The sequence below is a fragment of the Rhinolophus ferrumequinum genome, chromosome 11, assembly GCF_004115265.2.
Source record: "Rhinolophus ferrumequinum isolate MPI-CBG mRhiFer1 chromosome 11, mRhiFer1_v1.p, whole genome shotgun sequence".
NCBI classification, from domain to species: Eukaryota; Metazoa; Chordata; class Mammalia; order Chiroptera; family Rhinolophidae; genus Rhinolophus; species Rhinolophus ferrumequinum.
In genome coordinates this window covers 87,987,889-88,013,055 of record NC_046294.1, presented here as the reverse complement: position 1 = coordinate 88,013,055, position 25,167 = coordinate 87,987,889, and the positions used below count along the sequence as shown (strand labels likewise).

General features: G+C 45.2%; 1 protein-coding gene across 4 annotated transcripts; it reads left to right on the top strand.

Moving 5' to 3' along the window:
* The first annotated feature begins 7,978 nt into the window (after positions 1-7,978).
* Positions 7,979-25,126, top strand: TREH (trehalase). Of its 4 annotated transcripts, none has more exons than XM_033121811.1 (15): positions 7,979-8,128; positions 19,730-19,830; positions 19,958-20,102; positions 20,184-20,271; positions 21,426-21,526; positions 21,668-21,760; positions 21,885-22,001; positions 22,112-22,234; positions 22,451-22,500; positions 22,597-22,791; positions 23,334-23,551; positions 23,821-23,932; positions 24,279-24,391; positions 24,626-24,679; positions 24,898-25,125. In XM_033121811.1, the coding sequence occupies exons 1-15, from the start codon at positions 8,040-8,042 to the stop codon at positions 25,048-25,050; spliced, it is 1,752 nt and encodes a 583-aa protein (XP_032977702.1). In that variant the 5' UTR covers positions 7,979-8,039; the 3' UTR covers positions 25,051-25,125. The 4 variants fall into 4 exon arrangements, with proteins under 4 accessions (XP_032977702.1, XP_032977705.1, XP_032977704.1 ...); XM_033121814.1 differs by having other exon boundaries at positions 8,039-8,128; positions 24,304-24,391; positions 24,898-25,070; XM_033121813.1 differs by lacking the exon at positions 7,979-8,128 and adding an exon at positions 11,866-11,894 and having other exon boundaries at positions 24,898-25,126.
* Positions 25,127-25,167: the final 41 nt, after the last annotated feature.

Here is a 25,167-nt window from a genome sequence, read left to right as displayed (position 1 = left end):
TCTCTCAGCTGGAAACTAGCCATGGGGGGGGGGTGTCCTTGTGGCTTCCAAAAGTCTGTTAAATGGGAGTGGAAACTTTGGAGGAAGGGTGGGGAGTCAGTCAGTCAAGTGCCTCAGTATGCCCTGTTGAAATTTGGGTTTTTTCCACACAATTGGATTGTATCGTAGGAAGACTTCGTTTTCGTTTTCCCTTGGTTTTTGGCTCTTTACGTATAAGAGGTGGCTTTGCTTGGTAGTCTCGTGGGGCTCCAGCCCTGCCACCACCACTTAAAAACCTCCCGACCTCTTTACTTCTGAGTCTTTTCTAAGTAGTGGTAGATGGGGGAGGGGTAGTGGGCGGGGAGTGGACAGTAAGACAAACTGCAGTCGATTTTGAATTGCTAAGTAGTTTTACAGAGCTAGGTCTGTGTGCGTGTAAATGTGTATATACCTATCTAGAGCTAGCACTTCGTTTCACCCCCGGGAGCTGGGAGAAAAATTCTGTACAGTCGTCTTTCTCATAAAATAGGAAAACGCGCAATTGCGCGTTGTCCCCCCCCCTTTTTTTTAAACAACTGTTATTTGTGCCGGGAAGAATTTGCTGTCTTTGTAACTTCAAAACTTTAAAATAAAAATTGAAAAAGGACCAAAAAAAAAATTGAACAACCAAAATTTAACAACTCTTAGATCTGTCAGAGAATTGAGGTTACAGAGAAAACTGTTACCCCCAAAATTGGGGAGACAGACAGGTGAATACAGAGAATCACAACTTACCAGAGCAAAAACTCACATTCCAAAACCTCTACAAGAACCAGTACTAAGTTTCTTTTACCCAATATATCATGTCCAGTTTTCAACAAAAAATTACAAAGCATACTAAAAGGTAAAAAAAGAAAACAGTTTGAAGAGACAGAGACAGCATCAGAACCAGACCCAGATAAAGAAGGGATGTTGCAACTATTACATCAGGAATTTTAAAGTAGCTCCAATTGATATGCTGAGGGCTGTAATGAAAAAAGTAGATAATATAAAAAAACAGTTGGGTAATGTAAGCAGAGAGATGGAAATTCTTAGAATAAAAAAAATTCTAGAAATAAAAAACACTGTAACAGATACGAAGAAAGCCTTTCATAGGCTCTCTAATGAACGGGACACAGCTGAGGAAAGAATCAGTGAGTTTGAGGATATGACAATAGAAACTTCTAAAACTCAAAATCAAAGCAAAAAAACAACAACACTGAAACAAACAGAACAGAATATTCAAGAACTGTGGGACAACTACAAAAGGCGTAACATATGTGTTAATGGGAATATCAGAAAGAGAAGAGACAAAAGAACAAAAGTAATATTTGAAATAATAATGACTGAAAGTTTCCCAAAATTAATGGCAGACACCAAACCACAGATCCAGGAAGCTCAGAGAATACTCAGCAGAATAAACGCCCTCAAATCTACACCGAGGCATAGCATATTCAAACTGCAGAAAATCAAAGATAAAGAAAAAATCTTGAAAGAAGCCAGGGAACAGAATCAAAAGGGCCTTTGAGTCACAATCAAGAAGACCAACATACCCACTTTGGGAGTCCCAGAAGTAGAAGAGACAAAAAAAGGGGCAGAAAGAATATTTAAAGAAATAATGGCCAAAATTTGAGGAAATAAATGAATCTAAAAATCCAAGAAGCCCAATGAAGTCCAAGTCTGAGAAACTCAGAGACACACCAAGACACAGTATAATCAAACTGTTGAAAAACAAAGACAAAAAGAGAATCTTGAAAACAGTAAGAGAGGAATGACTCATCGGGTACAAGGGATCTTCAATAAGATTAACTGCAAAGTTCTCATCAGAAAGCAGTATCTCTGCTTACATTACCCATCTGTTCTTGGATGTTGTCTACTTTTTCCATTACAGCCCTCAGCATATTAATTGTAGTTATTCTAAAATTCCCAGTGTAATATTTTCAACATCCCTTCTATATCTGAGTCTGATTCTGATGCTTTCTCTGTCTCTTCAAATTGTTTTCTTTTTTACTTTTTAGTATGCCTTGTAATTTTTTTTGTCTTATCCCACCAAGAAGGCATATTTAAAGTGCTAAAAGAATAAAAAGTTCACCAAGAATTCTATATCTGGAAAAACTGTCGTTCAAAAATGAGGGGAAAAATTGAAGCTGAAGCTGAATGATAATGAATATCAACTACAATTGATAAATATCAACTATAATGTATAAATATATTTATCTCTATATATATTTACATATGTATTTGTGTATATATATATATATATGTTTGTATATATATTCACAGGAAGTGGAGCACAGCATAAGGAATAGAGACAGTGGAAATGTAATGACTGTGTATGATGTCAGAAGGGTAGTAGATTGGGGGAGGAGGGTTATCACTTTGCGAGTGGTATAAATGTCTAACTATTATATTGTTTTGTATACTTGAAACTAATGGGAAAAAAATGAGGGGAAAACTAAGGCATTCAGAGATGAACAAAAGTTGAGGGAGTTTGTACCACTAACCCTGCTCAACAAGAAATGCTAAAGTCAGTCCTTTCAGGTTGAAATGACACTAGACAGTAACTCAAGCCATATGAAGAAATAAAGATCTCCAGTATGGGTAAATGCATGGGCAAATAGAAAAGCCAGTATCATTGTATTTTTGGTTTATAACTCCACTGCTTATATCAGAGAATTTAAAAGACAAATGTAGTATACATAATTATAAATTTATGTTATTGGGCACACATGTGTAAATATGTAATTTATGACAAAGATAATAACTTAAGGGGAGAAGGACAGAGATTTATTGCAGCAGAATTTTTGTATACTACTGAAATTAAGTTGCTATCAATTTGAACTAGCTTATTATAAAGTCAGGATATTAAGTAATACCCTCAATATTAAGTAATCCCCATAGTAACTACAAATGAATCAACTAAAAATATACACAAGAGGAAATGAGAAGGGAATCAAAATCGTTCACTACAACAACTAAGCACAAAAGAAGGCAGTAATGGAGGAAATAAGGGACAAAAATGGTATAAGACGTGCAGAAGAAAATAGCAAAATGGCAGAAGATTCAACTGTCCAATTAAAAGGCAAAGATTGGAAGAATGGATTTTTTAAAAATAACCCAACTATCTGCTGTATATAAATGACTAACTTTAGATCCAAAGACACAAATAGATTGAAAGTGAAAGGATGTAAAAAGATATTTCATGAATATAATAACCAAAAGAGAACCAGGATAGCTATTCTAATATCAGACAAAACCGACTTAAAGTCAAAAACTTCTACAAGAGACAAAGCAGGACATTATATATTGATAAAAGGGTCGATTCATCAAGAAGATCAACAATTATAAATATATGCACTAAATAACAGAGCCTAGAAATATGTAAAGCAAACTGACAGAATTGAAGGGAGAAGTAGACAGTTCTATGATAATAGTTGGAAACTTCAATATACCACTTTAAATGATGGCTAGAACATCTAGACAGAGATCAATAAGGAAATAGAAGACTTGAACACTATAAAAAAAAAAAACTAAATCTAATAGATGTATATGGAACTGTACCCAACAACAACACAGTACATATTCTTCTCACATTTATGCAGAACATTCTCCACAATAGACCGTATGTTAGGACAGGAACAATTCTTTAAAAATTTAAAAGATTGAAATCATGCAAAATATTTTCTTGAACCACAATGGAATGAAGCTAGTAATAAATAACAGAAGGAGAACTGGAAAATTCACAAGTGTAGAAATTAAACAACACAAAGAGTCAAAGAAGAAATCACAAGGGAAATTAGAAAATACTTACAGATAAATGAAAACAAGAACTTAACATACCAAAATTTATGGGACACAGCAAAGGCAATTTTTGGAGGGAAATTTATAGTTGCATATGTCTACATTGAAAAAAAGGGAGGACTTTAAATCAATAACCTAACTTTACAGTAACTTGAGGAACCAGAAGAGTAAACTATATGCAAAGTTAGTAGAGGAAGTAAATAATAAAGATTAGAACATAGATAAATTAAACAGAGAATAGAAAATCAATGGAGAGAATCAATGAAACCAGAAGTTGGTTCTTTGAAAAAAATAAACAAGATTGACAAGTTTTTAGCTAGAAAAAAAGAACATTGACCAAGAAAAAAGACAGAAGACACAAATAACTAAAACCAGAAATGAGAATGAAGACATTACCACCATCCTTACAAAACTACAAGGGAATACTATGAACAATTGTATGCCAACAAATTAGATAACCTAGATGAAATAGACAAATTCCTAGAAACACACAAATTACCTAAACTGATACAAGAAAAATAGAAAATCTCAACAGACTTATAACAAGTAAAGAGATTGAAATTAAAAACTTCCCAACAAAGAAAACTCCACTTGATGGATAGTTTTATGTGTCAACTTGGCTAGGCCAAGGTACCCTAATATTTAGTCAAAGTCTATTCTAGATGTTTCTGTGAAGGTATGTGTTAGATGGGATTAATCTTTAAATCTGTAGACTTTGAGTAAATTACCCTCCATAATGTTAGTGGACCTCTTCTAATTATTTGAAGACCTTAATAGAAAAAGACCAACCTCCTCAGAAGTAGAGGGAATCTTGCCAGCACACTGCCTTGAACTGCAGCTCTTCCATGGGTCTCCAGCTTACTCTCCTATCTTGTGGATTTTGGACTTGCCAGCCTCCACAATCATGTAAACAAATTCCTTAAGGTCAATCTCTCTTCTCTCTCTCTCTCTCTCTCTCTCTCTCTCTCTCTCTCTCTCTCTCTCTCTCTCTCTCTCTCTCTCTCTCTCTCTCTCTCTCTCTCTCTCTCTCTCTCTTTTATTTCTGTTTCTCTGGAAAGTGGAAAACTGTAATACAGTCCAAGACCAGTGGCTTCATTGGCAAACTCTACCATACATTTAAAGAAGAATTAACACCAATCTTTCTCAAACTCTTCCAAAAGTAGAAGAGGAGAAACACTTCCTAACTAATTCTATGAGTCCTAATTAATTCTATAAATTTCCCTAATGCCTAAGTCAGACTAAGCCATCACAAGAAAAGAAAATTACGGTCTAATATCCTTTATGCAGCTGATGTAAAAATCCTCAACAAAACACCACCAAACCAAATCCAACAGCATATCAAAAAGATTACACACTGTGCAAGTGAGATTTTTTTTTTTAAGAATTCAAAGGTTGTTCAATATAAGAAAATGAATCAATGTAATACACCACACTAGCAGGATTATTCACGATAGCTAGAAGGTAGAAGAAACCCAAGTGTCCATTGACAGATCAATGGATGAACAAAAAGTGGTCCATATATGCAATGGAATATTATCCAGCATCTAAAAGGAATGAAATTCTTATACATGCTACAAAGGGGAGAATAAAGCCCCATATGATTACTAATGGGTGCAGAAAAGGCTTTTGACAAAATCCAACACCATTGCATAATAATAATTAAAAAAATTCTAAAAAGTAGGAATAGAAGGGGATTCCTCAGTACAATATAGGGAATTTATGAAAAACCCACATCTAGCATCAAACTCAGTGGTGAAAGAGTGAAAGAGTCTTCCTAAAATCAGGAACAAGACAAAGATACCTACTTTCACCACTGCTATTCAACACTGTACTGGAAGTTCTGGCCAGAGTAACAGGACAAGAAAAAGAAATAAAAGACTCTCAAATTGGAAATGAAGAATATATCTATTCACAAATGACATGATTCTTTAGATAGAAAATCCCAAAGGATCCATAAGAACAGCTGCTAGATCTAATAAACAGATTCAACAAAGTTGTATAAATCAACACACAAAAATCGGCTGAGTTTCCATACAATCAGAACAATCTGAAAAGGAAATTTAAAAGCAATCCCATGTTACAATAGCACCTAAAAAATAAGATACCTAGGCATAAATTTATCCAAGAAGATGAAGGCTTATCCACCGAACACCACAAAACATTGCTGACAGAAATTAAAGACTGTCTAAATAAAGGGGAAGACATCTGAAGTTCATGGGTAAGAGGGTTTATTATTGTTAAGATGCGAATAATACCTACAGCAATCTACAGATTCCACACAATCTCTATCAAAACTCCAACAGCCGTTTGTTGCAGAAATGGAAAAGGTGACCTTCTAAATCATATGGAATTGCAAGATACCCTAAATAGCAAAAAACATCTTTAAAAAGGTCAAAGTTGGAGAACTCACACTTCCTGAGTTCAAAACTTACTATAAATTTTAAATAGGCAAAAAACTTGAATAAACATTTCTCCAAAGAAAATATAAAACATACAAATAGCCAATAAGCACATAAAAGAAGTTCAACATCACTAATCATTAGGAAAATGCAAATCAAAACCACAATGAAACGTCACTTCATAAACATTAGGATGGCTATTATACATAAAAAAAAAAAACCCAGAAAATAACAAGTGTTGTGGACAGTGTGTAGAAACTGGAACCACTGTGCACCCTTGGTGAGAATGTAAAATGGTGAAGCTGCTGTGGAAAAGAGTCTGGTGGTTCCAATTAAACAAACAATTACCACGTGATCCAGCAATTCCACTTCTAAGATGAACAAAATGTGGTGTATACGTGCAATGGAATATTATCCGGCCTTTAAAAAGAATGAAATTCTGGGGGCAGCGGTTAGCTCAGTTGGTTAGAGCACAGTGCTCTTAACAACGAGGTTGCCTATTCGATTCCCACGTGGGCCACTGAGAGCTGCACCCTCCACAACTAGATTGACTTGGAGCTGATGGGTCCTGGAAAAACACACTTAAAATAAATAAAAGTCAAAAAAAAGAAAAAAAAAAGAAATGAAATTCTTATACATGCTATAACGTGGATGACTCTTGAAAAGATTAAGCTAAATGAAATAAGCCAGACGCAAAAGGACAAATATTAAATGATTCCACTTATATGCAATACCTAGAATAGGCAAATTCACAGAGACAGAAAGTAGAACAATGGTTTCCATGGGCAGTGGGGAAAGAGGCCTGAGGAATTATTGCTTAATGGTTATAGAATGTATGTTTGGGATCATAAAAAATGTTTTGGAAATAGATGATGGTGATAATTGTACAACATTGCAAATGTAATGTAAATTAAATTGAGTTGTGCTCTTAAAACAGTTGAAATGGCAAATTTTGTGTTATATCTATTTAACCATAATAAAAAATTTTTTGAAAGAAGGAAGTATTTAGTATCAGGAAGCAGGGGTGGCAGGAAGGAGGTGGGCAACGTAACAGAGCAGAGGTGACCGTTCCGGTGGGAGGGACGGGGCAGTCAAGGGAAAGCATAGGGCCTGGGCCATCTCGTCTCATGGCAAACACTGCTCAGGCACTACAACTGACGTACTGGAAAGCAAGCCTGAGAAGACACAAAGGGGAGGTCACACAGTTACTAAGCTCAGACGGTGATGGCTGGCTGTCACCTTGCCTCACCCTGCTGTCACTTCAAGCCCGAGTCATGGGATCCTGGATCATTGCTGTAACCTCCTAATGTGCCCTGCCCCACCCTCTGGCCCTTCACCTCATCTTCCCTAATGCCGAGGGCATGAGCTTCCTAAAGCAAATCTAATCCTGCGGCCTCAGCTCACAAGCTTCCCTGCTGGTTCCCTCACTGGGAACCTGCTGCTTCCTTGGCTCAGCCAAGACTATTTACCAGCCAGTGCCAGCATGACCCTCTGGCCTTGCCTCACACCCGTCCCCGGCACCAACACCAAGTGCTGTCTGGCCAGGCCGAGCTTCTCATGTTCCCTTAACAGGTGCTCTACACACATTGGAATGGGCTCCAACCCACTGCCTTGGCAAAGTCCTAGTAAGTAATCTTCAAGACCCCTTGCAAATATCCTCATAACTGTCAGTACTGTGAGCTGAGAGCAGAGCAGCAAGTAGCCACAAGTAGATCAGGCACACACCCCCACAGATGAACACGCCTCAAACGTGGACTTTGGCTGCCCTACCTGGGCAGGAGAGCCAGGCTGTACGCCTGTGAGCAGGAAGTACCTGGGCTTGCTCATTAGGCCCTAGCCACCATGCCTGGGAGGACCTGGGAGCTATGCCTGCTGCTTCTGCTGGGGCTGGTGCTGGGGTCTCAGGAGGCCCTTCCCCCACCCTGTGAGAGGTAGGAATGGGGAAGGCAGCTGGGGATGGGGCAGGACGGCCAGGGTTCGAAAGGCTGAGATATCAAGCCCTTCCACGAGAAGAGAAGGAAAGGAAAGTCGGTTTCCTTGTGTGCCAGGCACTGGTTTCCTATGTGAGGAAAGATGGAGCTGCCTGAGGTTGGCGTATGCATGACCCCGCAGCCACAGCCCTCCCTCCTGCCCGCCCTCCAAGGCGCTCCTTGAACTGCACAGGGCTGTTCTCAGGATTGTTCTACGAAATGTTCTGCCCAATTTCTGTAGCTTGAATGTGAGAGTGGGAGTAAGTGCCTGAAAACAGCTCCTGGATTTGACCTCTGACCTCTGTGACCAAGGGCAGGGCAAACCTCTTTCCAGAGCCATAGTTTCCACCTCCAAATAAGAGAGATAAATGATCCTGTCCTCCCTCCCGGACTCACAGGGTATCGTCTATTCTTCATTCAACATGGATTTATTGAGCTCTCACTGTGTCTCTTGGGTTGCAGCAGTGAACAAGAAAAATGAGGTCCTTGCCTCTATTGATCTTACGTAATAAGCAAGAAAAATAATACTAGAAGCTAAATAGTGACAGAAACACTAAAATAATGTAAAATAAAGTTAGGGAGTCACTCAGGGGTGAACAGAGAGTGTTTCAGATAGGAAGGGGAGGCAAGGTATCTGAGCATAATTGTGGAAGGATCCATCCCTGTGCAGATCTGGGAGAAGACAGTCCAGGCATGAAAACTACAGTACACAGGCCCTGAGATCACTGTTCAAGGATCAGGAATAGGGTCTGTATGGTTGGGACAGAAGTAGGAATAGGCTGGGGGAGACAAGGAGCTCCAAGGAAGAGAGAACCAGGGCTTAGGCTACAGTGGTAGGAGCAGAAAGGTGAGAAGAGGTTCAGTATGGGATATATACTGAATGTTTAGCTGATCAGACTTGCTGCTGATTGATTTATGGAGTATAAAGGGAAAGGACATATCTGGGATAATTCATAAGTTTTGTCCTGAGCAATTGTAATAAGAATTTCAGAGAGGCTATGTGATCAAGTGCTTTGTCAAGCATTAGGTTAGTTGTCAAAAGTATGGAAAGAAGACGGTGTCGTCAGTCCCTGAGACCACCCTCAGCTTCAGGGATTTATCAGTACTCACCAAATGGTTATATCCCATGGTGACAGATTACTACAGTGAAAGGATAAAGACTAAAATCAGGAAAGATAAAAGGTGTATAAGGCAGAGTCTAAGAGAGAAGCAACACAAGCTTCCAGTTGTCTTCTCCCAATGGATTAATACAGATAGCAACTAATTTTTCCAGCAACAATGTGTGACAGCACACATGAAGTATGGTCAACTTGGACACTTACCTAGGTCTTGTCATCCGGGGTTTTTGTTGGGGATCAGCTACAGGGAGATAGAGTATCCACATGGTTGACCTTAGTTATTCAGTCTCCAAGTCTCTAAAGGTCAAAGTGGTACTAGGTGGCTCTTGGCCCACAGCATAAAAATCATTATTAGCATAAAATGTCTGGCATGGGCCAAGGCCATAAGTACACAAAGAGTTATGAGGCAGAGCAAAATATCGAACCGGAGGTGTTTGTGTGAATTCCTGAACTTGTAGCCTGCTGGTCAGAAGTGGGGGTAGCTTGGGACTCTCTGAACTTGCAACTGGTGCCTGGAGTGAGGGCACTCATATTGGGGACTGTGCTCTTGACCTGGGGGTGGTGTCTGAGCTAGATGGTTAGTGCCAGAATTATATTGCCATATTGCAGTTGGTGTCAGAAAATGTGTGATTTACTAGGATGACCGCGACTCACTGAAACATGTGGCTTGGGAAGAGCAAGACGAAAGGGCAAGGGATGAGGATCCTTTGATTCCTGGATGGCCACAGGATCACCCATGGTTTGGAACAGTAGTTTGTTATGATCAGTTACTAAAGGTGAAAATTACCAATGGAATTACAAATTATGGACCCATCTCCTGGGATGCTGGCTCACTGGATGCATAAGAAAATGCAAAATAATAAGAAAACATTAAAAAATACAATCCCTTGATTATTGTTAACTATAATAGCAAAAATGAAAGAGAGATGGGCCAAGCTTAGATTCTGACCAGTCCAAACTACAGACTCTCGTCTCAGGGCCCTTGCTGAAGGAGTGTATTGGGGAAGAGCCACAGCCACGAGCCTCAGAGCCATTTCCTAAGGAAAAACTTATTCTGAAATAACAAATAATGAAGAAAATTCCTAAGAGAATGGGATACACAAAGGAGAGAGCCAAGGGACTCATCTAAGTAGGGAGATATCTTTGAACAGTTATTAAGAAATAAGGTGAATGAAGCAAACATTTATGGAGGCAAAACAAAGGAGGAAGAGAAAGAGGGAGAGTCAAGGGACTCATCCCAGCAGAGTGGAAACCTTTAAGTAGTTACTAAGAAATGGAATGAATAAAGCAGCTGTTGATAGGATCAAAACAAAGGTCTTAATGCAGCACTCTTAGATGTTGAGTGGGCCAATGCGAGCCCCTGCAGGCCTCCCAAAATGGATGGGCCCTAAATGAATCTGCTTTATTCACCCTACTTTGGAGGAATTTGGAAAACTGCAAGGCAAAGAGGACAATGAGAAAACTGATTTCCAATCTGCTGGGGCAATTGTCCTGAAATTTAATCAGCATAAAGATTGATGAAAGGCTCAGGCCCCTTAGCTCTCTCTCCTGCTGGAAACTCAAAGCCTTATGCATATGAGTGGGCAAAATAGTCAGAGGGTAGAGAAGTTTCTTGGACTTTGTGACACGGGAGCCCTAGGCACTGTGGTACCAAAAGCCACTGTGGTACTAAAAGGGGCTACAATCAGATTGAGAGAATATAGGAATGCAAGAGTTGATAGAATTAAGGTAAAAATTCAGATGAAAATTGGAATGTTTAAACAGACTCTTTGTCAAGTGGTCGCTTCTCCTTCACTTGAATGTTTTCTGAGACTGGTAATTATGTCTAACTGGGAAGACTTTCCCTACCCAATACTGGAAAACCAAAAACTGCTGGTGAAGTCTTAAAGGGGCCACAGTTGGGAATGCAAGACTTGATGGGACTAAGGTAAAAGCTTGGATGAAAATTGGCACGTTTGAACAGTTTTTATGTGAAACGGTTGCATCTATTTTTACCTGAATGTGTTACAGGGATGGATATTGTGTCTGACTGGAAAACGTTTCCACCATCTAGCATTATAAAACAATAGGCATGTAAATCCACCTATCAAGCAATATTAATCAGACATTGCAAATGATAACCAACAAGGTTGTCCAAGTCCACACAGATTGTAAACTTCTGTGGAGCATAGTCTAGGGCTTATAGCAAAAGCCTTTGGGCACCTCCCAGCATGACTGCTGAGACTTTGGAGTAGAGTTCTATCTGAGAGGCAATTACTATCATGCTGTCAAACATGAATTGAAATGGCTCCTAAGACTGAAGGACATAAGATAATCTTGAAACCTGAAATACCCATACTATCTTGGGTGATATTGGAGAAATGCTCTAAGAGGGTGGGCAGTGCCCAGAAAAGTTCCATCATAAAATGGAAATGGTTTATGAAGGCACATGCGACTAGGGCAATGTACAGTAACTCAATGTATTCAAGATCAGGTACTCTTTTCCCCTAGGACTGACTTTAAAACCACCTGAGGAGCAGCTGGACTCTATTGTCACTTAGATAGTGCCTTATAAACAACTCTCAACTGACCGACAAAGAGCTCTTTGGTTTATGGATGGCAGTTCTAAGGTGAATAGGTAACATACTGTTTGGAAGGCTGCCACTCTGATCGAAGATGATAAAACCACATCAGCTTGGTGGGCTGAATTACATACTGTTTGCCGCTGTGTTTGGGTTTTTACATGCTCTTAGTCAGTGGCCAATGGCCTGGCCACATCATCAGGCAGAAAACTGGTTTGTATTGGCGTAGAATTAACCCCTGGTTGTTCGTGGAATGTAAAAGCATTTATGAAACTCTACAAGAGTATAAGAAAAGATGTATTGAAAGTCAAAAAGAGAGAGTTCTGTTTGGAACTGGCAGAAGAAGTTTTGCCAGGGCAGCCTGAGAAAGAGTTGCCGAGACAGAGGGGTAAGAGAGATCCTGGCAGAAGTTTGCCAGGGCAGATTCTGATGGAGACAGCAGCTAAGACAGAGGGGTGAAGAGAAATACTGGCAAGGAAGCTTTTCCAGGGTAGAGCCTGATAGAGACAGCTACCCTGATGAGAATGAGTACTGGGGTTTTATATTTTTCCATGCAGGATGTAGGGTGCTTGTAGTTGTGCGGGGGGAGAGAGGGCTGAGAGGGTGGGCTGCCGTTACAATTGTCTTCCTCTGGGAACTGTCCTGCTCCCATCTATGATGGATGTCAGCGTGCAGGGGGTTGCTGTTGCAACTGGGAACTCTTCTGTTCCTACCTATGATGAGTGTCAGTGTGCAGGGGGTTGCCGTTTTGATTGGGAACTGCTCTGTTCCCACCTAAGATGGATGTAAGGTGCTTGTCAATCTGCAGGTGCAGTGCTGGCCAGGGCAGTCAGAGCCAAGCAGTGAATGTTTAAGCTCATTCCTGTCAGCCCACAAGCTCACTCCTGGTAACTCTGTCCCATCCTGCCAGCTCACAAGCATGCTCCTGTTAACTCTTTACTTATCTCTTCATAGTCTATAAAAACAATGCCCTTACGTGGCACAGTCCTGTGGGAATCTGAGTGGTGCATTAAAGTAGAACATATTGATGCCAGTTAGAAGAACTCCCTTCTTTGGAAGGTAACTGGAGCCAGCAAATGGGTATCCCAGTGTACTCATGTGAGGTGGCCACTTGGGTTCCTGAACTGAGTGGACATTTGGAGGTTGCAGCAATGCAGAGATGGACTGAATATTCCACTTGTACTCTCTAAAGCACAAAATGCCAATAAGAATTGTTCTGTCTGCCAAAAAGAGAGACAGACTACAGATGGCTGTGGGGCAGAGTCCCTAGGGGAAAGGACATGCATATAGCTGGCAAGCTGGACGATGCTGGAAGACCTAGAAGGCTATAGATGAATCCTGAGAGGAACAGACACCTACTCTGGACTGGGTTTTGCATACCCAATGGTAGATACAAATACTCAAAATATTATAAAAGGACCAGAACAGAAGACACTGCAACAATTTGGACAACTGAGTTACATTTTTTCAGACCAAGAGAACACACTTTAATCCGCAGCGTAATGGTTTGATAGAGAATTGGGATAAACAATTAAAACATTGGTTGCCTAAAACAAGGGGGGATATAGATATGAAGGGCTGGCTTACACACCTTCACAAGTGTGTGCTCACACTCAACAGTGTCCCTACTAGATAGATTCCTCTGCTTCTCTTGGGCAATCTATGGAACAGGGGTGGAGAGGATATTGGTACCTGTAACTATACTATTCTTCCCATGGGAGGAAGATGACAGTACAGCTGTTCTTTTTTCTTTCTTTCCACAGCCCTTCAACTTTTTTTTCCTATCTTGGTCCCAGGACCAAGACTGCAGCTACAAGTGCCAGAAGTAGGGATGATCCTTAAACAAGAAATTGTAATTATACCTTTAAACCATTATGTCAGAATTCCTAAGAGGCTGATGGGGCAGGTTGTACCTACACCCCACCTGGCTAACCTGGGTGTCAGTGAAAGCAGCTGTATTGCCTGGCAGTAGGAATTGCCCACTCATCCTGGACTATGTAACCCTATGCTATACGAATGGGAGAGGACTGTGGGGGAGGCATGTGCTAGACTAGTATTGCTGCCTGCCATTTGAACCAGCACAGTGGTCAAACCTAATGTCTTTTGCAGAGGTGGAAAAGTTTGGATATAAATGGAAAGAAGGAGAAATAGTAGCTCAGAATAAAGGAAATGGATACATGGATTAATAATAAATGCAATGAAGGAAATCCACTAATATATTAATACTTTAAAAGAATCTCAGAGGAAGAAATGATATCGCCCCTTAGCTCAGTAATAACAGATGCCTGAAAAGGTGAAACTATACATTGCTGAGACTATTCCTACTTTGGAACCTGACAAGATGGAGTGGAAGCCTGCAAACCTGAGTGCCCTCGCTCTGGGAAACATTTTGGTCATATGATATGATGATGACTAATTATTAATGACTCCATGGGACTCGAGTAATGTGTGAACATCTTTTGAGTACCTTTCCAGGTTACATCTACCATAGTGTGATGTGGTACAAACACGGCGTTGTTGGTTACGTTATAATATTAATGTTGGTGGTCAAATGTGTTAAGAAATTGAATTAAACGCCTCCTATCCCTACCCTACACTAGCTCTAAATATTAGGTATACGCATGTTGATAAAGCAACTATTACTTTATCTGTTATATAAATGCTATACCAAATGTAGATGCTCACACAGGTGCTACTGCTATTTATTATAAGGGACCCATGGACAAAAACCGGGGTGGCCTGTTGTATAACAAAGAATTTGTCTGTCTTTTTATCTGGTTTCCAGGCATGTAACCTCTAAGCGCTTGGAATTTCCCAGGTGATAAGAGTGCCTTTGGTGTTCTGGGGGGTCTCTGATAGTTTATGTTAATGAGTTGCTCTTGGTGGGTGGGGAGGCATCGATGAGTCATGCTAAGGAGATGAGTCAGGATGGGGGCTGGCCATGCCAGAAAATCCATGTGATCAAGGGGTTGGGCCACCTGATATCAGCCCAGCCTCCAGGGAGGAGAGCGGGGCTGGAGATTGAGTTCAATCATGTGGCCAATGATTCAATCAATCCTACCTATGTAATGAGACCCTAATAAAAACTCTGGACATCAAAGCTCAGTGGAGATTCCTGGTTGGTGAACACATCAATGTGCCAGGAGGGTAATGCATCCTGATTCCCTGGGGAGAGAACAAAGAAGGTCTGTATTCAGGTCCCTCCCAGACCTCACTATATATGTCTTGTGAAATGAACAGAATGAGAGCAATTTCATTAGAGAATGTGCCCTTAAGCCTGTGGAGTCTGCACTAACTTCGGGTGGTTACAGTCAGAATTGAATTCAGTCCACCACCCCTCTGGCCCTTGGCCTAGGCTCTCTTATAGAAAAACCGTCATACTTGTCTGAGCATTTGCATTTAGTATAGTGATTACATAATATAGCAATTATATCAGCATGACTATGCCTGACATTTGGAGGAGCCAGTGAAGATTTAAAGGGATGGATTTAAAGAAACAAGTAACCTGGCTTATAAAGCCTTTATATACATTTTCATATTTTTGTTCTACTCTGACTACTCATTTCCCTCCTTGATCTGCCACTAGTTTTAATCTTATCATAAACTTGTGCAGAACTACTTAGCATAGAAATTAGCTAAATGCAGTTCTTCCTCAGGCCAGTCATTTTCCACTGGTATTACATTTTGACAAGGCTTTAACTCGACCTCCCAATATGTTTAATCATCAAGATCAGTATTATCATATGGCTTATTTATATAAGGTAGTTGAATTGTAGCAACTGTACCAGTGCTATAGCATATCCTAGTATGGTTATAGTACAACTCAGTTTTATTACAGAACGAGTCTGTAAGAATTACAGAGGTCTTTTCTATGCGTTCCCAATGGAATCCAACCTTGCCCATATACCAAATGTTATTATGGACAGGCATCACTACAAGTGGCCATGATTTGTAATTGTTATTTACTATTTCTGGGTTCCAAGACAGTTAGAGGCCAAACGAACTGGTACTTGGAAGCTGGTTCTGAGATTGATTTCCATTGGGGTATATCGTCTTCTGACCTAGTCTGGGAGCAAGGGCGGTCATAGTGCATCCATATAAAATACAAGTGTCCCAGAGAACTGCCATAGGTTCACAGGTCCATAACATTCCCATGAGCCTCAGCAGCTAGAATGGAGGGCCGTTGCGCCATGGCTACTGTGGCTTCAATCAGCACTAAGGTAATTAAGAGATCTTGTTGTGCAAGAGTGCAACCCCTTTCAAAGGGCTGTCCCTAGCACTATCCAGCATTAATCGTTGCCTTGGCCTGACCCACTTCACTAAAGCTCCATCATCTTTCCAGGCTGACTCCCACCTTTTACTTTCCTCCTAAAAGAGAACTCCTTCTAATATGCTTATTCTAATTAATAAATATATTTCCTCTGAATGCCTTTCCTCATTAAAAGCAAATTCAGTTTGTTCCACAGTGGGTGACCTGACTCCCCCAAAGCCCTTTTCTGTCTCACAGGCCAATGTTGTTTAACCCACCATGTGTGTTGTTATCATTGTGGACTAAGGGTCTGACTGCAGTTAGGATACATATTTTGTACACAGAAAAGGCAGGTCCCCCATCTAAGGTGAGATTGGTGGTAGTCACACCTAGATGTAGTTATTCTGAGGATGCCATAAGGCCTCCTATAGCCTTCCTTGTCTCAGGATGGGGCTGGTCCCTAGGAGACTTTGGATATACCATGTGATACCTACTGCTTTAATTCCATACGAAACTAATATTTTTCTATTCTGTTTAATAGCTTTCTACAAAAACAAGGGTGATATGCATTTGTGCCTGTAGCACAGTGACACATGGGCCATTCTGCTGCTCTGTTTTGTCCATTAAAATAGGGGACCTTTCTAAGCATTTCATAGTCAAGGTTTATAGTTACAGGGCAAATAGTCTGCCAGCAGCTGTAAACCACACAGTCCAAAGACCCAGTAGGGAGTAGCTCCCGAAAATTCCTTCGCAAGTGATATCCTTCGTAGTAGGTGTGACCTGAAAACTTAGAGTAAAAAGACATTGGCCGGGCGGGGCCAGCCAGGTGGCTCAGGTGGTTGGAGCACCAGGCTCCTAATGCCTAGGTTGCCGGTTTGATTCCCACATGGGCCACTGAGCTGCGCCCTCTACAACTAAGATTGTGAACAACAGCTCTCCCTGGAGCTGGGCTGCCGTGAGCAGCTGGACCTTGGAGTGGGCTGCCGTGGGCTAACGATGCTGCTGCTGGCTATCGTGTACTGCCATGAGTGACCAGTGGCCAGCGTGAGTGGCCGGCAGCTGGCGAGAGCTGCAGTGAGCTGCTGTGAGCAGCCAACCAATGAGCAGCTGAGTGCTGCTGCGAGCTGCTGTGTGCTGCCAGGAGTGGCCAGTGGCCAGCGTGAGTGGCCGGCAGCCAGCGTGAGCAGCCGACCAGAGACAAGCGACCGACTGCCTCAGCTGGGGGGAGCGCAAGGCTCATAATACCAGCATGGGCCAGGGAGCTGTGTCCTACACAACTAGACTGAGAAACAACGGCTTGAACCAGAGTGGGGGAGGCGGGAGGCGGAAGAAGGGGAAAATAAAATAAAAGACATTGGCACATTCCTGGAGTTCCCTTCAGTTGTCAACAATTAGTCCAGCTCATATCCTAAGATGAAAATGCCTCTCAGAGCAGTGCCACTCAGGTTTGCAGGCTTTCTTTCATTCAAGTTTGTCAGGTTCCAAAGGCAGGTGTGGTCATGGCAAACCATATGGCTTCACCATTTCAGGTATCTGGTGTAATTGTGCTAAAGACAATAATAACCTCCTGCTCTGAGCTTCTCTCCAGGCACCAGTGGAGTTCCCATTTTTGTTGCATACCCATTTATTCATCCCTTTACCCCCAGCTACTGTTTCTGTTTCTCCTCTCCATTTGTCATTGATTTTTACTAAACTTTTCCATCTTTGGAAGAGACATTAGGTTTGGCCATTGTGCTGGTCCAAATTGCCAGCAGCAATACCAATTTTGAAAGTGCGTCCCCCACAGTCCTCTCCCATCCATATAGGATAGGGTTACATAGTCCAGGATGAGTGGGCGATTCCTACCATTCAGCAATACAGCTGCTTTCACTGACATCCAATTTAGATAGTTACATTTAAACCAACAAGAAATCGAAGAAATCCTGATCTACCCCCCATCCCCTGCAAAAAAAGTTACATTTTCTTGCTTAGGGATCATCCCTGCTTCTGTCACCACAGTTGCAGTCCTGGTCCTGGGACCACTGCATCAGGTAGGAAAAAAGTAAGTCAGGATGCTGTGGAAAATAATTGTGTAGTCCTACCAGCAACCTCTCCCACCCCCTCTTCCCAGAAATCAGAGATCAATAGATCCCCCAGAAAAGCAGAGGAATCTATCCAACAGGACCCCTCTCTTGACCCCTGCCCCCATGTTGAGTGTGAGCACACACTTGTGAAGGTGTGTAAGCCAGCCTTTCATGCTTTTATCTCTCCCTACTTTAGACAACAGATATTTCAATTGTTCTTTCCAATTCTCTATCAAGCTGCCACTCTGAGGATGATACAACACATGATATGTCCATTTGATGTGGTATCTCTTGGCCCATTGTTGTCCAACTATGGGTTGCCCCAGTTGGTATAGTGTCTTCTGGTACAATATAGTATTTTAAGCATTTATAGTATTTTAAGCATTTTCATCTACAACCAGATACTTTAATGTGCCTTTGAAATTCCCAGTGATTCCCTCAGGATTGTGCCCCATACAGGCATCCTTTAATAGCCCAGTTTTTCATGGCCTGGCCATTGACCTCTGCCCCATGAGTCAATAAAAACGCAGGCATAGGGGCTTTTATTTTTCAATCCTTCCATCACCGCAAGGGAAACAGCATGCAATTCAACCCACTGAACTGATTTGTTCTTACGTTTGCCAAAGGTTTCCATCAGTCAGAGTGCAGTAGCCTTACAAACAAGATACTGTCTGGCCATTTTGGAAGTGCCATCAGTAAACCAAGCAGCTTTTTGTTGGTCAGTAGAGAGCTGTTCACAGGGCAACTTCTGGTGAATCCTTGGGTCCTTCCAAAGTCTCAGCATTGTGAGAAAAGAAGCCATCTACTTCTAAGTACATCCTTGCATTCCCCAAGTAGCATGTTCCTGTGTAAACTATTTCTGTTTTATTAAGGAACTCTTTGGGAGCACTGCCTTCTTTATCAGAATATTTCTCTGACATCACCCAAGACATTATGGGTATTTCAGGTTTCAGGAATATTTTGTTCTTCAGTCATAGAGGCAATTTCAATCAACACCCAATAGCAAGTTAGTAAGTATCTCCCTAGTGACATATGTCATACATTGCATCTGGAAAATTTCTGGTCCAAAATCTCAGCAATTGCCACTAGGTGCAACTCACAGGCTTTTGCCATAAGCCCTTCTGATCAGGTCTGCACAGGACAACTGTACAGAGAATTGGTCCATCCTATTCCACCCTATTCTATTAGGTTGGTGCAAAAATAATTGTGGTTTTTGTAATAATTTTTAACCTTTTAAACCGCAATTACTTTTGCACCAACCGAATAACATCACCAGTTAAAGTGGTAATCTCCTTTTGTCCACCAGGTATGCGATACTGTTTCAAATTAACAACTAATGTGAGCTCAGGCAGTTGCTTAGGCCCTTTAATGGACAAGGACCCTCCCAGTTCCCTCAGCCTTGTATGTGACCGCCACCCACAAACCCCTACCACACATGCACACACGCACACACCCATGGGCACACACACATGCAGCCCTTGCCCAGTACAGGGAATATGCCCCAGACTCTAGCCTTTCTTCTCCCCTAATAGTGTGGTCTGATCTGCTCCCCTCCTCAACTTTCTCGGCAGCCCGATTTACTGCCATGGGGAGCTCCTGCACCAAGTTCAGATGGCCAAGCTCTACCAGGATGACAAGCAGTTTGTGGACATGCCAATGTCCTCAGCTCCAGGTGAGGCACTTGGGGGCCCCACCTTCTTCTGAACCTTCCACCAAAGATGGCAGGGGCAAGACCAGGCCGCTGATGAGGGAGAGGCCCATGGGGTCCCATTGATTCCTCCCTGCTACCTGCTCCTCAGAACAAGTCCTACAGCGCTTCAAGGAGCTAGCCAACGCCCACAACCACAGCATCCCCCAGCAGCAGCTTCAGGGGTTCCTCGAAGAACATTTCCAGGCCATGGGGCAGGAACTGCAGCCCTGGACCCCTGAAGACTGGAAAGACAGGTACAAGCCTGGACAGGGAACAGGAGAGGGCCCTTCAAATGGGCTGACTCCCTGAACCCTGTGGGCCCGGTGCTCTTCCAGCCCCCGATTCCTACAGAAGATCTCAGACCTCAAGCTGCGAGCCTGGGCAGGGCAGCTGCACCAGCTCTGGAAGAAACTTGGAAAGAAGGTATCGGGAGCCTGGGCCTTCCCCACGCCTGAAAAGAGGAATGGAGTTCCTAGGAGAGGGATACACCAGCTTGGGGATAGGGACTAATTTCCTGAGCATAGAGCCCCCACCTCCAGGGTCCTTGAACAGAAGCTCTCTAAAAAGAATTTCTGAAGGGGAGAAAGGCAACATCTGCTTCTAACTCCTCACCTCCTCCCTGAAGCCCTCCCAGCCTCTCCCCAGGCAAACCTAGCCTGTCCTGCCACCTCCAGCCTGCCCAGTCTTCCTCAACACCACATGGTAATTGCTCACTCTCCTCCCTGAGCTCCTCAGGCCAGGACCCTGCTCAGGAATGATCACTGCTACTGCTGATGGTGGCCCAGCCCTGTGAGCAGCACAGTCCTTTCATTGGCACTTTCTCTCCTGTTGTCTGAGGCTCAGAGAGGGCAATGGTTTGTCCAAGCCTGCACGGCACCTGTCCTCCCACCCGGCCTCCCCGGGCCCTGGCACCCACAGGCAGAGTGGTGTTCTGGGCTCCTTGGCTGGTGTGGGCTGCTTCCCCCGCCAGCCCCCACACCAACAAACCCAAGCCCCATTCCATTGCTCCCCTCAAAACCTCTCTCCCACTAAAACCACACTCACTCATACAGAACTGTCAGGAAAGGAACAGAGCAAATACCTGTCATGGACACACGGCAAGCCCCCCTCTGGTCCGACCTTGCTCTCTCTCGGCCACGTTCACCCACATCTGCCTTCACTGGGGAAAGGATGGGCCAGAGAATGGGGGGCCCTGTGTCTCTGGGCCTGGCTTGCTGGTGGCAGCAGAGATTTGGAAAGCAAGGGGAGCCGGGAAAAATGGTCCCCTACCTGGGTCCTAGTAGTGGCAGCTGCTTGGTGAGCACCTGCTGGTGCCGGGCTGAGTGGTCGGGGCTCCCACACACCATCGCACTCAGTGGGGACTCCAGAGGCCCACATGTGGGGGTGAGCGAACCAGATTCCCAGAGGCCCAGGCCTTGATCAAGCCCACAGAGCTGGGCAGTAGCAGAGCAGAACCCAAGCCTGGGCTGACTGGCTCCAAAGCCTGCAGCTGCCTCCACTGCCCCAGCCCCCTCCAGCCTCCACTCCGTGGGAAAGTGGGGGGTCTAGGCTCCCTGTGCCCGCTCTCCTGACTGTAGGTGAAGCCAGAGGTCCTCCGCCACCCTGAGCGGTTCTCTCTGATCTACTCACAACACCCGTTCATTGTGCCCGGCGGGCGCTTTCTCGAGTTCTACTACTGGTGAGTAGCCAGGGGCTTCAGGGACGGGAGTGGTGGGGAGCCCAGGGCCAGCGGCTGGCCTGAGCATGTCGGGGCACCCTGTGACCTGAGTGTGCAGGGCAGAGGGCGGTGCAGGGATGCCTGAGCTGTCCCTTTTCCCAGGGACTCCTACTGGGTGATGGAGGGTCTGCTCCTCTCTGAGATGCCGGAGACGGTGAAGGGCATGCTGCAGAACTTCCTGGACCTGGTGCAAACGTAAGAGGGAGCTGGGCACCTCAAGGCCGGGGTGGAGGAGAAGCAGGTGCCATGGGCTCGGAGCTGGATCGGCCTTGGCTCTGGCAGCTGGGCGGGGCATGTCAGCAGGCTTCCTTCTCTGCAGCTATGGACATGTCCCCAACGGGGCCCGCGTGTACTACCTGCAGCGCAGCCAGCCCCCACTCCTGACCCTCATGATGGACCGCTACGTGACTCACACCAACGACATCGCCTTCCTACGGTGGGGACCCCCCTGCCTGTGCTTCCCTGCAGGCCCCCCACACCTGAGACCTCCCAGGGTGGGACTGGGGAGCTGTGCCCGGGCTGAGGTGGTGCGTGGCTCCACCCCAGGGACAATATTGGGACCCTAGCCTTGGAATTGGACTTCTGGACTGAGAACAGGAACATCTCTGTGAGCTTGGGGGAAAAGAGCTACGTCCTGAATCGCTATTATGTCCCTTATGGGGGACCCAGGTGAGGAACCTCCTGGCCAGCATTTGAGTGTCACCAGGTCCCTGGGCAGGAGGGCAAGTGACTTAGCCCCACCTCTCTGATGGTGAGACTGATAGCCCTGGAGAATCCAGGGCTCTTGTCTCCAAGAGCAGCTGAGTCAACCCGGCTCAGTCCCCAGTTTGGGCACAGCCCTCACAGAGCCTCCTAGCGCCAGGCTCTCCACTCTCCTCTTGCCAGGCCAGAGTCCTACAGCAAAGATGCAGAGCTGGCAGACACCTTGCCTGAAGGTGAGCAGCAATAGGGTGAGGGGGTCTAGGTGGGGCTGTGTGCCTGCAGCTGTGTCAGGCCCTGGTCCGCTGTCTGCCACTGCCTTGCCCTCACAGGGGACCGGGAGGCTCTATGGGCTGAGCTCAAGGCTGGGGCCGAGTCTGGTTGGGATTTTTCTTCCCGCTGGCTCGTTGGAGGCCCAAACCCCAACTTGCTGAGCAGCATCCGAACCAGCAAATTCGTGCCTGTTGACCTCAATGCCTTCCTGTGCCAGGCAGAGGAGCTGATGAGCAAATTCTACACCAGCCTGGGTGAGCAGGCCAGTGGGAGGGGAAGAACGGGGGTGCTTGTCCAGCTTAGGTCCCTGCCTCAGCCTTGACAATAGAGCTGGAAGTAGGACCTTGGGTGAAGGGCCTCCAGCCTCCCAACCTGCTCAATGCCTCACCCCTAGTGTAGCCAGGGCAGGAATACAAATGGAGCCCACTTTTATTTTCACTTCCCCTCTTTTGCTTACTGGGAGGGCCTCCTAGGTACTGTGAGAGGACACCCTAGTCCACACATCCAAATTCCTTCTGTCCCTTCTCCCCAGACAGCTGTCCTTTGACTCCCTCACAGCCAGGGAATCCAACACGGCCAATGCCTTCCCAAGGATGGACCCAGGGAACAGGACAGTGCAGGTCCTGAGAGCCAGCCATACAGGACCATTGCGCAGGGAATTCCAGGTCCGAGAGGCCTAAAATGTGCTGGGCTCTAAGTGGGCATGTCCTCTTGGTGCTCAGGACTTCTTAGTCCTTGGGGAGGACACCAGGAAGAGGCCAAAGTTCACAGAGCACTAAAGGCAATGTTGCCCCAGGGAATGACTCTCAAGCCACGAAGTACAGAAACTTGTGGGAACAGCGCTTGGCCGCCCTGAAAGCCGTCCTATGGGATGAGGAGAAAGGTGCCTGGTTTGACTATGACCTTGAAAATGGAAAGAAGAACCAAGAGTTTTACCCATCCAACCTCGCTCCTCTCTGGGCTGGCTGCTTCTCTGACCCAGGTGTCGTGGACAAGGCTCTCAAATACCTGGAGGTAAGGGGGGCAGATGGCAGGCTGGTACACTAGGCACAGGACCACCTGTTCTCTCCCTGACTCTGAGCAGTGACTTCTGGCAAGTGACAGCCTCTTCCTCCTGCTTCCAACCCCGAGTCTTAGCCTGAGTCCCCATGCAGCCACCAGGGGGCAGCTGTGAGCCAAGAAGAGAAGGCCAGGAAAGGGACATGTGGCTGTAGAAGGGCCCAGCCTCCTGGCTCCAGGCCCAGCCCCCACCCACAGTCATAGTAATGTCTGGAACCTTCCAGGACAGCAAGATCCTGACCTACCAGTATGGGATCCCGACCTCTCTCTGGAAGACAGGCCAGCAGTGGGACTTCCCCAATGCTTGGGCCCCCCTGCAGGACTTGGTCATCAGAGGTAGGAGGCAGGGCTGGGCATATCCAGGGCCTTATTCTGTGGGTGTAGAGGGTCGGCCTCCCTAGTACTAGGGAGGTGTGAACGAAGGATGTGGGGGCCTCTCTCTGACTCCTCTGCTCTCTCGGCTTCCCATTCGGAACATTTACGTCCACTCCCACCTGTCAGGGGAATCGGCCGTCCTCTCCCTCCAAACCTGCGCCCTGGATTAGAGCAGGTTGGCCTGTGGCTCCCGGAAGGAGGTGTTAGGGCCCTCTTTCCCTCCTTGAGGAGAGTGAGGCTTGGGCCTCTGCTCCGCCTGAGATGGAGACTCTGGAGATTCAGTGTCCTGCCTCGGGGCGGGGTCTAGGTCTGGCCAAGTCTCCTTCACCCAGGACCCAGGAAGTGGCTTTCCAGCTGGCGCAGAATTGGATCCGAACCAATTTTGATGTCTACTCCCAAAAGTCAGCCATGTACGAGAAGGTGAGCTGGCCCTGAGCCTCGTCCCACCAGTCTTCCTCTCCATGGTGACATGGAATTGTCAGGCTTTGCAAAGTCCAGGCCCAGAAACAGTGGCGGCACCCAGTGGCTATTCTTGGGCACTGCAGACCAGAGCAGCTTCTCCCAAAGGGGCTCCTATTTCTCGCTTCCCCTAGAGGGCTGGGATGCGTGGGCTGGGGGTAGTACTGACCTTAGAGCTTGCCCTCTTGTCCCCAGTATGACATCAGCAACGGTGGACAGCCGGGTGGCGGAGGGGAGTATGAAGTTCAGGTGAGTGGGCCAACAACCTAGAGGAAACTATGGGCCTCGGCTCTCCCAGCTCACCATGACCTCCCCTCTCTAGGCTGTAGATCCCCAGGGAGGGGGCTGAGTGGTGCTCCTTGGTACTCCTGAGGCTAGGCAGGGCCAGAGCGTCTGGGTAGAGATCCCATACCCCCTACAAGGACCTTCCCCAAAGGTCTTGCCCCACTGGCCATGCCTCTCTCCAGGAGGGGTTTGGCTGGACCAATGGAGTGGTCCTGATGCTCTTGGACCGCTACGGTGACCGGCTGAGCTCAGGGACCCAGACAGCTTTCCTGGAGCCCCACTGCCTGGCAGCTGCCCTGTTGCTTAGCCTCCTGCTCAGCTTCCTGCCACAGTGATGGGCCTCAGTGCCCCGTCTGCCTTCAGTTCCTCCTCTGGCTCCAGCTGCTGCCTCATTAAACTTGTGCATGAGTCCCTACCTTCTTCTGTCTCTTCATCCTCCATCCCTGGAGACC